The sequence below is a fragment of the Coregonus lavaretus genome, assembly GCF_964263955.1.
Source record: "Coregonus lavaretus genome assembly, chromosome: 19".
NCBI lineage: Eukaryota > Metazoa > Chordata > Actinopteri > Salmoniformes > Salmonidae > Coregonus > Coregonus lavaretus.
The window spans coordinates 39,918,830-39,935,790 of NC_140006.1; the positions used below are offsets into that span (position 1 = coordinate 39,918,830).

Here is a 16,961-nt window from a genome sequence, read left to right on the forward strand (position 1 = left end):
CGCAGGATCTCACTGAAGCATCAGACATAATTGGTCTTCATACTATTTAAAAAATCCGGTAAGGACCCAGGCATAATGTTTGACTATGTATTCAAATGTCGCATGCGCCTGTTAATATGACTTGAAAATGCACAACAACTTGCATAGGAATTGTAACGTTTATTTATGCAGCCTACTTATTTATTACATTTGTTATATTGACTTTAATTACAGCTCTCCTTTTCTATGTTTTCTTTTAATATATAAAACATCTCAGTGTAGTATTATTATATACGGTATAGTACTTACCCAATGAGCAATGTTGGTTAACAACACATATTTGTTACGTCTTTTCAACCAAAAATACGTTTTTTAAACATATTTTGCTCATGGGGTAGGTAGGCGTATCACATTTTGCAATAAAAGCAACTTTCCCTGATTCGCAAATTCCCCCATATGGTTTGTCACCCCGGGACACAGGCAAAGTCCGGAGAGGATGAGGAGTCGTTGGGTGAAGCATGAGCTGCCAGGGTATCGCTCTTAGACGAGTGTCTGTGCTGCTCCTATGGGAGGGGCTCGCTCTGAGCCTGTTCTGCTGCTGGACGGGGACAGGGGTTGCTGCTGCCGCGGTCAGACCCAGTGATGACAGCTGTACCGCTAGGCCCATGGGCTGGCTGCTGTCGGACAAAGGGCCCTTCCACCACTCTTTGGAGTTCACTGAGTCGGTGGAGAGACACCAGCAGGGCTACACTACAAGATACAAGATCTTCAGGTGATCTCTCTCTCTCTCTCTCTCTCTCTCTCTCTCTCTCTCTCTCTCTCTCTCTCTCTCTCTCTCTCTCTCTCTCTCTCTCTCTCTCTCTCTCTCTCTCTCTCTCTCTCTCTCTTCTCACCCTCTGTCAATCTCTTTCTCTTCTCTCCCACTCCCCCCATCTCTCTCGAGAAACGGCCTCACAAGTAGAGACAGCCTCACAAGTAGGGTTGCAAAGCTACCAGTAATTTACCAAATTTTCTGCAATTGTTTTAATTAACAGCTAATCGATTGTAATTTATACTTCAATAACTTTTAAATAAATTATTCATATAGTATTCATTTGTTATATCTGTGTACATATTGTCCATTAGTTTCTAGTGGATAGACCATATGGTTAAAGAGAAAATAGCCTAATTAATGAAAAAACCATCTAATCAACATAGGTATTATTTTCAATTAACTCTGCAACTCGTCCATCTATTGACTTTTTTCACAACTGCCACCAGTTTGGAAACATTTACAACAAAGACATGTTGACTTTAAAATAAACACAATTGTGAAAAATATAAAGGATATTTCATGCTCAAACCCTCATTTTAAACACCAATGGCAATCACTAATTTGATGGTTTATATTTAGGATAATGTTTTACAGATTTGTCATTAATTTTTTATTTTCAAATCATCTTATTTTACTTCTTGTGTATATTTTAGATGTGATAAGGCCACACATAATTGCCAGAAATAATTAGAGACACATGTGATAATCTGAAGTACCCAAAAAGGTTACTAGATGTCATCTTATAAAATTCCAAAAAACCTTAAAAGCTACCAAAAGTCTGGTAGTTTACTGGTAAACTTAGAAAGTTTCCAGTAATATACCCTCCCTTTGCAACCCTACTCGCAAGCAAGTGAGGCTATTCTGTGGCACATCTCCCTCTCTGAACAACACGTCACTCCTATAGCATGTCATTATCAACTCTCGGCATATGATTCTTTTGAAGCAGTGCTTTTACATAGAGCACTGTCGTTGTGACTGTTTTTTTAAAGGACACTCGTATACACTACCAGTCAAAAGTTTTAGAACACCTACTCATACAATGTAAAATAATATGTAGAATGTAGAATAATAGTGAAGACATCAAAACTATGAAATAACACATATGGATTCATGTAGGAACCAAAAAAGTGTTAAACAAATCAAAATATATTTTATATTTGAGATTCTTCAAATAGCCACCCTTTGCCATGATGACAGCTTTGCACACGCTTGGCATTCTCTCAACCAGCTTCATGAGGTAGTCACCTGGAATGCATTTCAATTAACAGGTGTGCCTTCTTAAAAGTTAATTTGTGGAATTTCTATTTGGTAAAAGACCAAGTCCATATTATGGCAAGGACGGCTCAAATAAGCAAAGAGAAACGACAGTCCAACATTACCTTAAGACGTGAAGGTCAGTCAATACGGAACATTTCAAGAACTTTGAAAGTTTCTTTAAGTGCAGTCGCAAAAACCATCAAGCGCTATGATGAAACTGGCTCTCATGAGGACCGCCACAGGAATGGAAGACCCAGAGTTACCTCAGCTGCAGAGGATAAGTTCATTAGAGTTACCAGCCTCAGAAATTGTAGCCCAAATAAATGCTTCACAGAGTTCAAGTAACAGACACATCTCAACATCAACTGTTCAGAGGAGACTGTGTGAATCAGGCCTTCATGGTTGAATTGCTGCAAAGAAACCACTACTAAAGGACACCAATAAGAAAAAGAGACTTGCTTGGGCCAAGAAACACGAACAATCGACACACTTAACCAATGGCACACTTAACCAGCGTGGCTACCACAGTATTCTGCAGCGATACGCCATCCCATCTGGTTTGGGCTTAGTTTTCAACAGGACAATGACCCAACACACCTCCAGGCTGTGTAAGGGTTATTTTACCAAGAAGGAGAGTGATGGAGTGCTGCATCAGATGACCAGACCTCCACAATCCCCGACCTCAACCCAATTGAGATGGTTTGGGATGAGTCGGACCGCAGAGTGAAGGAAAAGCAGCCAACAAGTACTCAGCATATGTGGGAACTCCTTCAAGACTGTTGGAATAGCATTCCAGGTGAAGCTGGTTGAGAGAATGCCAAGAGTGTGCAAAGCTGTCATCAAGGCAAAGGCTGGCTATTTGAAGAATCTCAAATATAAAATATATTTTAATTTGTTTAACACTTTTTTGGTTACTACATGATTCCATTTGTGTTATTTCATTGTTTTGATGTCTTCACTATTATTCTACAATGTAGAAAATAGGAAAAATAAAGAAAAACCCTTGAATGAGTAGGTGTTCTAAAACTTTTGACCGGTAGTGTATATGCTATAATTCAGTTCAGTCCTTTTATTGTATTCACTGACTGACATATGCACAGTGTCTAAATAGCATACACGCAAATCCATGAAAGCTTGTGGCGTCAACACAGAAGTCAACACAGACGTTGTAAGTAATTATACAACTGGTGGGTCTAATCCTGAATGCTGATTGGTTAAAACCGCATTTCAGCTAAATCTATGACGTTAAAAAAACTTGATCTCCACTATAAAAAGCATCTAGACATTATCTCACATTTGTTTTAGACTAACATTTAGTTTTCAACAGCGGAGATTTATGTGTTGTACACTGGATGTCCACCACAATTCGCATTGATGTTGTTTTCAGAACTGGTGTGAATTGAAAGGTCATGTGCTCGTGACATTGGTGGAGTTCACTCTCCACCCTGGTTAATGCCCTGTTTAATAGAGGATATAGACAGACTGCGTTAGAAATTGCAGTGTATTGCCTGAAACATTGTTAAATGGTTTGGAATAAATGGAAGGTGAAGTGGGAGTTCTTTTGAAAGTGAAGTATGCTGCTCAAACTTCCAATGAACCGTTGAAAGTATAGGATGGATGCTGGCCTTGTGCCACAATATAACAACATTCCTAAATATGGTCCTGCTGGTCCACTGTGACTCAATACTTGTTCTCCCCCTTGTGGTACGCCAGATAAAGGAGGATTTCTAATGGCTAGGAGAACGCTGAAGTCTTCTCGGAGTCCCATCCCTAGTCATACATGCTTTATTCATGGAAAAATATATCTCTCTGAACAGCTTCTACTGATTTGAATTCTCTCTCTAGGAGGGAGCAAAAGCAGCATGGGGTGTCCATTCAAATTATATGAAGCCCCCACTTTGAAACGTCCTCTGTTTGGATTGGAATAAAGTCACAGCGACGTAACCATGTGGATTAACATCGGATCCCCTACAGTTACAAGTGATTAGACTGACAGACCGCTGGCGTCCGTCTTTCCTCTCGACCCATTCTCCATTGTCCCCGGGGGGGGGGCATTCCCCGTTTCTCCGTGTGTTTGATTACACATGGCCCCGGGTCTTGAACAGGAAGCTGTCAGACTATTATCCACCAGTGTAGAGTTAGCGTAGCATGCCTGCTTCCCATCCATAAGTGCTCACTGGTGAATAAGCCTGCAGGCTAACGCCGGGGTGTGATCTATAGAGGCCATCAGGTGACACCCGGAGAGGCACTGCAGCCTGTCTCTCGTTAGGATGATTGGCTGTAATTACACCCTCTACACTGGCCTGATTCCTCAATTATTTATCTGCCAATCGTTTCTCATGGCAGTGATTTGATTGCCTCCCACGAGAACAGACAGGGAGGCAGTGTCTGTAATACTGGAGTGGTACGACTCTTGACTGTAGAGACTGGAGAGAGAATTGCGTCTTAGAATGCTATCACTTGCAGGTCCCCAGATGGGACGTGACTGTGTACGCAACACTTGAGCTCGATGTGACGTGTCAGTACACTGTGTACGAAGCGGTTAATGGTCGCCACAAACAGTAGGCTAATGGTGACTCACAAGGGCTTTGTGAGATAAAATTATGAACATATTTGGTTACATTTACATTACATTTTAGTCATTTAGCAGACACTCTTATCCAGAGCGACTTACAGTTAGTGAATACATATTTTTTTATACTGGCCGCCCGTGGGAAACGAACCCACAACCCTGGCGTTGCAAACGCCATGCTCTATCAACTGAGCTACATCCCTGCCGGCCATTCCCTCCCCTACCCTGGACGACACTGGGCCAATTGTGCGCCGCCCATGAGTCTCCCGGTCGCGGCCGGCTGCGACAGAGCCTGGATACGAACCAGGATCTCTAGTGGCACAGTTAGCACTGCGATGCAGTGCCTTAGACCACTGCACCACTCAGCTATGGATGCCTCAAGTGCTCGTAGTTAAAGCATTTCTATGGTTTCCTGAAAGGCTCCAATGCAGAGGTTCTAATTGCGTTCTAAATGGCTCATGGTCATAGGATGATTCACGGTCACTCAGATCTGGTTCAGGATTAGCTGTGATTCATGGTTACCTGTACACTCTTAGAAAAAAGGGTTCCAAAAGGGATATTCGGCTGTCCCCATAGCAGAACCCTTTTTGGTTCCAAATAGAACCCTTTTAGGTTAGAGGTAGAACTCTTTTGGGTTCTATGTAAAACCCTCTGTGTAAAGGGTTCTACATGGAACTCAAAAGGGTTCTACCTGGAACCAAAAAAGGTTCTTCAAAGGGTTCTCCTATGGATTCAGCTGAAGAACCATTTTAGGTTCTAGATAGCACCTTTTTTTCTAAGAGTGTACTTATAGGGACGTTGCACTGGTTTATGGGCCCTCTGGCAAATATGGTCAGTAGTTTCATGGTCACATTGACAATTTATAGCACTTATTATGCCTAGTGCTGCATTGGACTCTGTCATAAGGACTATCATGCTACAGTAGCAATATGTTACTGTGGTTACCTAAGCAAAGACATTGTGCAACTGAGGTTTCCTTCCATCGCAACAGCAAGATTGAAGCTACAAACAAGGCAACAGAGCACCAACAAAGACAATTGCAAGACAAGGTCGTACAGCAGGGTTCTTCAATTCCGGTCCTGGAGGGCCGAAACACTTCTGTTTTTTATTTCTACCTGGTAGTTAATTGCACTCACCTGGTGTCCCAGGTCTGAATTAGCCCCTGATTAGAAGGAGAGGATGAAAAACAGAGGTGTTTCGGCCCTCCAGGACCGGAATTGAAGAACCCTGTCGTACAGTCTCACAGACCTGTGAACATACAGCTGAAGTCGGAAGTTTACATACACTTAGGTTGGAGTCATTAAAACTCGTTTTTCAACCACTCCACAAATGTCTTGTTAGGACATCTACTTTGTGCATGACACAAGTAATTTTTCCAACAATTGTTTACAGACGGATTATTTGACTTATAATTGTCAAGTGTCAATGTGCAGCGGTAGGACGGAGTCAGGCGCAGGACACAGAACTGAGTAAACGACGTACTTTACTCGAAAAATAAACAACACTAATTTCCACGCAGGGAAAACACTCCAGCTCACATAAGTCTTAGACACAAAACAAAGATCAAACACGCACAAAACCATGTGGGAACCAGAGGGTTAAATAGGGAAATACTTTTACATTTTTAGCAGACGCTCTCATCCAGAGCGACTTACAGGAGCAATTAGGGTTAAGTGCCTTGCTTAAGGGCACATCAACAGATTTTTCACCTAGTCGGCTCGGGGATTAGAACCAGCGACTTTTCGGTTACTGGCACAACGCTCTTAACCACTAAGCTACCTGCCGCCCTAATATAATAATATAATGTCATGGGAACCAGGTGTGTACAATAAAGACAAAACAAATGGAAAAAGAAACGTAGATCGGTGGCAGCTAGAAAGCCGGTGACGACGACCTCCGAACACCGCCCGAACAAGGAGAGGCACCAACTTCGGCGGAAGTCGTGACAATAATTCACTGTATCACAATTCCATTGGGTCAGAAGTTTACATACACTAAGTTGACTGTGCCTTTAAACAGCTTGGAAAATTCCAGAAAATGATGTCATGGCTTTAGAAGCTTCTGATAGGCTAATTGACATAATTTGAGTCAATTGGAGGTGTACCTGTGGATGTTTTCAAGGCCTACCTTCAAACTCAGTGCCTTTTTGCTTGACATGGGAAAATCAAAAGAAATCAGCCAAGACCTCAGAAAAAAGATTGTAGACCTCCACAAGTCTGGTTCATCCTTGGGAGCAATTTCCAAACGCCTGAAGGTACCACGTTTATCTGTACAAACAATAGTACGCAAGTATAAACACCATGGGACCACGCAGCCGTCATACCGCTCAGGAAGGAGATGCGTTCTGTCTCCTAGAGATGAACGTACTTTGGTGCAAAAAGTGCTAATCAATCCCAGAACAACAGCAAAGGACCTTGTGAAGATCCTGGAGGAAACAGATACAAAAGTATCTATATTCACAGTAAAACGAGTTCTATATCGACATAACCTGAAAGGCACCTCAGCAAGGAAGAAGCCACTGCTCCAAAACCGCCATAAAAAAGCCAGACTACTGTTTGCAACTGCACATGGGGACAAAGATCGTACATTTTGGAGAAATGTCCTCTGGTCTGATGAAACAAAAATAGAACTGTTTGGCCATAATGACCATCGTTATGTTTGGAGGAAAAAGGGGGTTGCTTGCAAGCCGAAGAACACCATCCCAACCGTGAAACACGGGGGTGGCAGCATCATGCTGTGGGGGTGCTTTGCTGCAGGAGGGACTGGTGCACTTCACAAAATAGATGGCATTATGAGGAAGGGAAATTATGTGGATATATTGAAGCAACATCTCAAGACATCAGTCAGGAAGTTAAACTTGGTCGCAAATGGGTCTTCCAAATGGACAATGACCCCAAGCATACTTCCAAGGTTGTGGCAAAATGGCTTAAGGACAACAAAGTCAAGGTATTGGAGTGGCCATCACAAAGCCCTGACCTCAATCCTATAGAACATTTGTGGGCAGAACTGAAAAAGCTTGTGCAAGCAAGGAGGCCTACAAACCTGACTCAGTTACACCAGCTCTGTCAGGAGGAATCGGCCAAAATTCACCCAACTTATTGTGGGAAGCTTGTGGAAGGCTACCCGAAACGTTTGACCCAAGTTAAATAATTTAAAGGCAATGCTACCAAATACTAATTGAGTGTATGTAAACTTCTGACACAATTGGAATGTGATAAAATAAATAAAAGCTGAAATAAATAATTCTCTCTACTATTATTCTGACATTTCACATTCTTAAAATAAAGTGGTGATCCTAACTGACCTAAGACAGGGAATCTTTACTAGGATTAAATGTCAGGAATTGTGAAAAACTGAGTTAAAATGTATTTGGCTAAGGTGTATGTAAACTTCCGACTTCAACTCTAAGTGTTGGCAGAGTGACCCACTGTTTATTAGCCAGTGGCAACATCTGTCAGAGCAAATTCTAGCCAACCTTAAGTCATTCGACACTTTCCCTTGCCCTCCCTCAAGTTGCGTGCCAACACAAGAAGGCTTTAGGAGAAGATATCTGCAGTACATCTGTGCAGGATGCTCACAGCTCCTCCAGGGAGAAATTCCTTACCGTCTGGATGTATTAGCTATGTGTGAGAGATTCTGCCTGTGTCTGTCTGTAAATGTTGTGTCTGTCTGCGTTGGGGTTTGTCTGTGTTAAATGTACGCTTTCACGTTATACAATAAATAAATAAATAAATTACATTCAAATAAATGTTCTAAACAGACTGTTTAGTTTAATGTGTCAATTTCACAAACTGAAAACTCCTTCCACGAACCAAGAACTCAATCAACTAATCAATGAAACGTGTTGTCGTGACGTTGTTTTTCAGGGAGTTCGGCAGATGGAAAGTCAACAGCCTGGCGGTGGAATGGCGGGAAGGCGGCAGCCGCCTGGCTCCGCCCCTCGACCCTGACTTCATGCACACAGTCAGGCAGCTGGGGCGGCGGCCCACCCTCCGCAGGATCACTGAGACCATTATCAAGAAGTACGGGACTCACCTCCTGCTGTCCGCCACTCTGGGAGGTACAGTAAACAGAGGCTCCGAACGTTGGTTCCTACTTGACCCGCATCACAGCAGGATAGTTTGCTAGGGAGACGGTCTTAGACTCCTTAGACTCCTTAGAAGTGGGTTTTTCTAGAGGGAACTTCATATAACTTTTTATTGTTTTATTGTAAAAACTGTTACTGAATGTAATGTATGACTCAGTTTCCCAGTGTCTGAGTCATACATTACATTCAGTAACTTAGCTACAACAGATACTTCTGCATAAGCGGTAGATTTTTAGTAACATATGTAACGTGGAAATGACAGTTTGGATTTTATGTATTGTACTGTGTCTTATGTGCTTGAAAAGCTACTGTGTATACATACAGTAAAACGGGGAAGTCAGTTCAGGATGGTTGTTGAACTGGGGTCAGATTAAACATTACGTTCTGCTCATTGTCTTTCTTCAACACAGTCAATGAATAATCAGAACCTCTCTAAAGGAGAGATGGGAGATGATCACCATTGATTAGCGTCTCTGGCTCAGTTAATAGTCTCCCCTTTCCTAATTTCCTGTTGCTTTGTAATCAGGGGAGGAGTCCTTGACGATATTTGTGGATAAGCGGAAGCTGAGCAGCGGCCCGGAACCAGGGGCTGGAGCTGAGGGCAGCAGACACAACAGTACGGGGGCTGGGGCGGGAGCGGGGGCTGGGGCGGGAGCGGGGGCTGGGGCGGTGTCCCTGGAGGCCCTTCACCAGCTGGCTGCCTCCTACTTCACCGACAGGGAGAACACCCTGCGCCGGCTCCACCACCTCCAGATCGCCTCCACCGCCATCAGGGTAAGAAGATCCCCTGACTGCCCTCTCTCTGCCTCTGGGCACACGGAGGGGAAGTTAGATGACAGTATAGTTACTATAGGAGGTCAAACTGTGTTAAACCAGGGCTGCTGCTATGTTTGTTATGTTTTCTTTTGATTTTTCTGTTGGGGGAGGCAAGTGGATAGGTTGCTGGCTACATTTACTGTTGCCATTTTATTTATGTCAAATAGTCACGGTGTAGCATATTATTATTGTCCCTTATCGTCTCGCTGTGCCGGTTCAGTATGTAAGCGTTGTTGCACAGTGTATCAGATATGAGTGCCTTTATCTCAAGATGAAAACTGCTGAGAATGAACATGTTTCAAGTCATAATAAGTTCATGTGATTTACGTCAGGCTGTACCCACATGTGTTCTAATTATATGTTCAAGAGCGATACAGACAGATGAACAGGATTCTGTCAGTATAGAATATCAACAGAAAAAGCATTTAGGCCATTGGTGATCTCTCTCACCAATAGCAGCTGTTAGTATGTGATGATCAAGAGACATGCTAGTGGTGTTGTAGTGTTGCCCCACATACTACAGTACCCCCGATACTCCATTCAGTCATCTGAAAATTGATATTCAAATAAGTTAATTTCTCAATGTGACAGGCATACCTGATATTGATGAGGAGAAGTGGCCTTCCTATAGTTATCCATCAGGATGATTTATCGGCCCTTATCTTTCTATTCATTTCCGTCCAAGCTAACCACGTTTGTCAGCCATTTTGTGGAGTGAGCCGAGCGTCAACTGGTCAAGAAAGGGGTTATGAATAGGTGTTGAGGGGTGTTAAGCACTGCCAGTTACATATAATCCTTCGTTAAAACACATATGGTAGAGAATATGGATGAAATATGCGAGAAGTGTTACTGAGGCATAAATCTAGAGGTTTTATTATGATTTATCTGGATTCCCTTCATCTATGTCAGGGATGGGCAACTCCAGTCCTCGGGGGCCAGAGTGGTGCCACACCTTTTTCCCCATCCCTAGCAAACACAGCTGATTAAACTGATTACAGTCTAAATTGAAGATCACGATTAGTTGATTATTGGAGTCAGGGGTGTTAGTTGGGGCTGGGGCAAAAGTGTTGACATCAATCAGGCCCCCGAAGACTGGAGTTGCCCATCCCTGCTCTACATCATGGTTTATCACACTACAGAATGGTTGAAGTAAGACACTGTAATCAGTTGTGAGTGACCCGAATTGAGAAACACTGATTCGCATGATCACCCTGAAATATTGGTGACTGGGCAGGAATGAAAGTCCATTAATTATGAACTCTCCACCACCATTGCACAGTAACTCGCCAACTAAATGTATGCTATTTCAAAAAAATAGTTCAACCAACCCTTATCGTTTCATTTAGATGAATTTACTGATTTCCATTGTTGTTTCAATTATTCAATATCCAGAATAAGATTGATGGTCAGTATGAGAGATTTAACATTGCAAGATCTTTTTCACTCTAACAAAGATTGATGTTCTTCCTTTATGATAGCCTACCAGAACACACATACTATTCATTAAGTTCCACAGAATATTTTCCTAGTTCTTTCTCTAATGTTCGAGGCATGAAACAACACATCAGGAAATGAATTCACTTTCAACATTCATTTGTTCCCCTACCTCCCCAGGTGACTGAAACCAGGACAGGCCCCCTTGGATGCAGTAACTATGATAACCTTGACTCTGTCAGCTCAGTACTGGTCCACAGTCCAGAAAACAAGATACAGTTACAAGGTATGTCCGAAACTAGAACTAAAGACAAAACATCAATGAGCATAGTTTGCAGCCAAAATATCAACAGTTGTATCACTCTGAAAGAACATCAAAGAGCCAGGTGTGCCTTTCATGGTTAACACTAATACATTTATTCCCAACAATGTAGAGGTAATCATTTGCATTAACTCACTACAGCTGGTGCAAAGCAGCAAAGACAGGGGACAGTAGTTCCTATCTGGAATCTAATTGGTTCTCGAGGCTAACCCGCGAGGAACTTTATCAAACCCCTGGATGACTTACTTGTAATTGGTGTCAGAAGTGGGATATTCAAAAGCAATTTAGCAGCAGTGCCTGTTTGCCTTGCCTACTTATACACCCAAAAATACTCACCCACGCCTCTCTGACCTACACAGGACTCCAGGTCATTCTGCCAGCGTACCTGCGGAGCCGCTTCGTCCAGGCAGCCCTCAGCTACATCGGCTGCAACTCGGAGGGCCAGTTTGTGTGCAGGGCCAGCGACTGCTGGTGCCAGTGCAGCCCGGACTTCCCACAGTGCAACTGTCCACAGACGGACCTCCAGGCCCTGGAGAACAACCTGCTCCGCTTCAGAGAGGCGTGGACACTGGCCAACCAGGAGTTTGAGGAATCAGGTGTTTACTGGAGTTTAGTTGAATGTGCAACAGTTCAATGACCTTGGTGATGAGCGACAATTGAGTAGCCTGGGTGCCTGGATATTTCTGCTTTAGCCAGCTTGTTACAATGTAGTGTGGAATGCAGGAAGTAACGGTATTCAGGCTCACATTCAATAAGCTTTCATATGTGTCGGAATGATAAAAAGCACCATTGTCCAGAGATATGGTTGTGGCGAAGGGTGCATACTAGATTAAATACCTTACTGAAGTCGCATAACAGAAGTGTCTCGTGGGATTTCTCACTTCCTGGAAACACTTCTGAAATAGGGGAAACATAGTCAGTTGCACAACGAAACACATTCAACCCCTCTGAATCAGAAAGGTGCAATGGGCCTGCCTTAATCAACATCCACAGCACCTGGATGTAACTGCCTTGCTCAAGGGCAGATTTCTTTCCAACTTGCCAGCTCGGGATTTCAAACCAGCTATCCTTTTGGTTACTAGCCCAACACTCTTAACCGCTAGGCTACCTGTTTTGCCAGAAATCTTGATGTAAAAGGTTACCATGGCAATATACATGACCTTATTGCGATAGCATAGACAGCTGGAAGTGTATTTTTGCACCCACTTCAACCATCATCTCTCACCATCTGATAAATGACCAATTAGTGACTAAACCATTCAATGGCGCACACTACAGACAGGTGGTTAATAAAATATGAAACCTCTTGAAATGGACTCCCGAGTGGGGCAGCGGTCTAAGGCACTGCATCTCAGTGCTTGAGGCGTCACTACAGACCCCCTGGTTCGAAACCAGGCTGTATCACAACCGGCCGTGATTGGGAGTCCCATAGGGTGGTGCACAATTGGCCCAGCGTCGTCCGGGTTTGGCCGGTGTAGGCCGTCATTATAAATAAGAATTTGTTCTTAACTGACTTGCCTAGTTAGATAAAGGTAAAAATATTAAATAAAATAACAACAGTTCTGCAATCCATCAAGTTAAGAAGAAATAAACAATACGAGCAATCTGAAACAGTAGCTCTGAACATGTTGTTGTGCTGTAGTTTGTTTACTTTTCTGGGACAGACAAAAACAATGAGAACAGACACACTGCTCTCACATGTTGTAATTATTACCCAACGGCTCCCGTGGCGCCCGGCCAGAACCAAACTTCACTTATTCATGTTTTTTTATTTTTGTTTTTGTTTTTTAGAGGAGTTCCAAAGCTTCGTTGGAAGGCTGCCAACCCATTACGCCGTGAACAAATCTGTCGTGGAGCACTTGTGGAGGACGGATGGGGGTCTGCTCCAGCGCTACAGGCAGCTGGAGACCACGAGAGGCCTGCTCCTCGACAAAGCGCGCCACACCGCTAACAAGCTCTTCAGCCTCATTAAGAGATGCCGCCATCAGCCCAGAATAGTGCTGCACAGGGAGAGGTATCGAGTATTTTTTTGGTATATTTTCATTAACCCGAGGGTTTCCCCCCTAAAAAACGTCCTTGTCTTGTAATTATGCAAATGATATTTATGCACTGTGCGTTAAAGAAAGGCACTTTTGAAAAAAAACAAAAGAAGAGGAGAAGTTTTATGAGACAAGAGGTGCTGACGGACGAAATTGAGTCTCACCTGGGAAAAGATGTGGTACCTACTCACTAGGCCACAATAAGTCTTCAGATAGTGTCACATGTCCACACTCAGAAAAGAGTATCAAGAACAAACTTTTTGGCATTCAAATGTTTAGCTGCTCTTTATCTTATGATAATGGTAACCGCTTTTACTCTCTCTCTTTCATTAACAGTCAAAACTACAGTCTGAAGAACATTCAAATTATAATTTGCATAGCCTGGACCCAGATCCGTTTGTGCTGTTTTACCAGGCTGGCAAGATAGTACAAACAGATCTGGGACCAGGCTATCATTTGTACTGTATCTGTATACTATTTCTAAGTAGACTATAAATGGTTCATGCACTGTGACTAATGTGGCTCTTGGTCCACCCGAACCCCCGAGACCTGACCTGACCCAGAAGTCCTCTAGCTCCCGGTTAAGCCCTAAGTAATGTTACCTGGTCCACCCGAACCCCCGAGACCTGACCTGACCCTAGAAGTCCTCTAGCTTCCGGTTAAGCCCTACGTAATGTTACCTGGTCCACCCGAACCCCCGAGACCTGACCTGACCCTAGAAGTCCTCTAGCTTCCGGTTAAGCCCTAAGTAATATTACCTGGTCCACCCGAACCCCCGAGACCTGACCTGACCCTAGAAGTCCTCTAGCTTCCGGTTAAGCCCTACGTAATGTTACCTGGTCCACCCGAACCCCCGAGACCTGACCTGACCCTAGAAGTCCTCTAGCCCCCGGTTAAGCCCTACGTAATGTTACCTGGTCCACCCGAACCCCCGAGACCTGACCTGACCCTAGAAGTCCTCTAGCTTCCGGTTAAGCCCTAAGTAATGTTACCTGGTCCACCCGAACCCCCGAGACCTGACCTGACCCTAGAAGTCCTCTAGCTTCCGGTTAAGCCCTAAGTAATGTTACCTGGTCCACCCGAACCCCCGAGACCTGACCTGACCCTAGAAGTCCTCTAGCTTCCGGTTAAGCCCTACGTAATGTTACCTGGTCCACCCGAACCCCCGAGACCTGACCTGACCCTAGAAGTCCTCTAGCTTCCGGTTAAGCCCTACGTAATGTTACCTGGTCCACCCGAACCCCCGAGACCTGACCTGACCCTAGAAGTCCTCTAGCTTCCGGTTAAGCCCTACGTAATGTTACCTGGTCCACCCGAACCCCCGAGACCTGACCTGACCCTAGAAGTCCTCTAGCCCCCGGTTAAGCCCTACGTAATGTTACCTGGTGTACCTGTTATTAGTTACTCCAGTCTTCCAGAGCGGCTTTCCTTTTAACATAACTTCACTGTGCTGCATTCCTCTCGCATGACATCTCTGTATTGATGGCCATTCTTTGGAGGAAATTAACTACATTACACAATCCTTCAGTACTGCTGCCAAGCACTCTGCTTCCTCAAACCTCAATCCAATTACACTGCTTTATCACACCCTTCTGGTCATAAAGGGGGATTTGATGGAGGTTAATTATTAGACTGGTCAATTCTTTCTGCATGTGATCCTATGAAATGTTTTTTTGCATAGTTTATTTGCTCTCTAATTGTACTGGGTGGTTAGTATGTCATATTCATACATTGAACAAAAAGTCTGTGTGTGTGTATGTGTGTGTATGTGTGTGTATGTGTGTGTGTGTGTGTGTGTGTGTGTGTGTGTGTGTGTGTGTGTGTGTGTGTGTGTGTGTGTGTGTGTGTGTGGTTGGCTCTCTCAGTCAGCACCCACCTGCCTACTCAGGGGGAATTCACAACTAGACTAAAATGTTCATTTTGGTCTGATTTGCCTTGCATTCCAGCAGCTGAGCCCACAAGAGCGGAGATGGGGCTTCTGCTCTGCCTATCCTACTTAATTGACCGATATTGTTGCTGTGAATGTGCAGTATGAATCCTATTGTGTCTGATGAGATGTTTTTCACATATTTTCATAGACAAAAAAACAAATGAAAAATGTACGTTCACCTACAGTATGTTCCGTCCTCCGTCCTCAGACCCCTCCGCTACTGGCTGAGCTACATCCTGTCCCTCCTGTACTGCAGTGAGAACGACCACATCGGCGTGTACTCTGAGGAGACCCGCAGCTGCTCCTGCCCCTACCACCACCCTCCCTGCCAGGGCCCCGTCCCCTGCTCCGTGGGAGACGGCCCCCGCTGCGCCTCTTGCTCCGCCGAGAACCGCACCCGCTGCTCCAGCTGCAACCAGGGCTTCTTTCTGGGCCAGGGGCTCTGCCGGCCCGCCGTGCCAGACCCCACGGACCCCTACCTGGGTTTGGAGAGCGACCGCGACCTTCAGGACCTGGAGCTGCGCTACCTACTCCAACGCCAAGACCCGCGCATCGCCCTGCACGCCGTCTTTGTCAGCAGCGACGTGCGCCTCAACGCCTGGTTCGACCCGTCGTGGCGGAAGAGGATGCTGCTGACGCTGAAGAGCAACCGCTACAAGTCCAACCGCGTGCACATGCTCCTGGGGGTGGCGCTCCAGGTGTGCCTGACCAAGAACAGCACGATGGAGCCTGTGCTGTCCATGTTCGTCAACCCGTTCGGAGGCAGCCACTCGGAGAGCTGGACCATGCCCATCGGCCAGCACGGCTACCCCGACTGGGAGAGGACCAAGCTGGATATCCCCCTGGACTGCTACAACTGGACCTTGACGCTGGGCAACCGGTGGAAGAGCTTTTTCGAGACAGTCCATTTCTACCTGAGGAGCCGCATTAGGGATTTGGGGCCAGGGTCGGAGGTTGGGGGACACAGAAACGCTAGTAGAGTGTACTTTGAACCACCAGAGGGCGCCGTGGAACCCGTGGAGGCGTATTCATCCCAGAACATGGGCTACATGAAGATTAACAGCATGCAGCTGTTTGGATACAGCATGCACTTTGACCCAGACGCAATCCAGGACCTAATCCTGCAGCTGGACTACCCATACACCCAGGGATCCCAGGACTCAGCCCTGCTGCAGCTGGTAGAGGTCCGCTACAGGGTCAACCGCCTCTCCCCTCCAGGGTCTCAGCCCATGGACCTGTTCTCCTGTCTGCTCCGTCAAAGACTGAAACTGTCCAGTTCAGAAGTGACCAGAATACTGGCTTCTCTACAGGCTTTCAGTGCCAGACAACCAAACTCTGTGGAGTACGAGGCAACCAAACTATGTAGTTAATAATGGGCAATGTGATGTTTCTTTTTGTATTAACCCAATCAGATACAATGTCAGCCCCATAGCCTATATCTTTTGTCCGCGGGTCCGTTTGTGTTGGTGTTTGCCGTTCATGGCTTTAATTGTATATAAGTGTCATTAAATTTGATGTTTTTATCACTCCAATGAATCATATTGCCTTGGTTTACTTACTTTCATGAATTTTGGGAAACAATGTATTGGAAATATTTGGAAAAATGCATCCTTTTTCCCCTTTTTACAGAAAATGCTGCAATTTATTAGTGGATAGAGAGGATTTTATCTGCTTTATACAAGCATCAAATCTGCATCTATTCCAAATGTAT

The 16,961-nt window shown here is 44.7% G+C and overlaps 1 protein-coding gene across 1 annotated transcript; it reads left to right on the forward strand.

The window, feature by feature from the left end:
- Positions 1-497: 497 nt before the first annotated feature.
- On the forward strand, positions 498-16,620 carry LOC311146490 (BMP/retinoic acid-inducible neural-specific protein 3-like; the record flags this gene model as incomplete). Its single annotated transcript, XM_084182995.1, has 7 exons — positions 498-751; positions 8,489-8,682; positions 9,236-9,483; positions 11,140-11,245; positions 11,641-11,877; positions 13,073-13,295; positions 15,459-16,620. The coding sequence occupies 7 exons, from the start codon at positions 498-500 to the stop codon at positions 16,618-16,620; spliced, it is 2,424 nt and encodes an 807-aa protein (XP_084039121.1).
- Between the last annotated feature and the right edge of the window lie 341 nt (positions 16,621-16,961).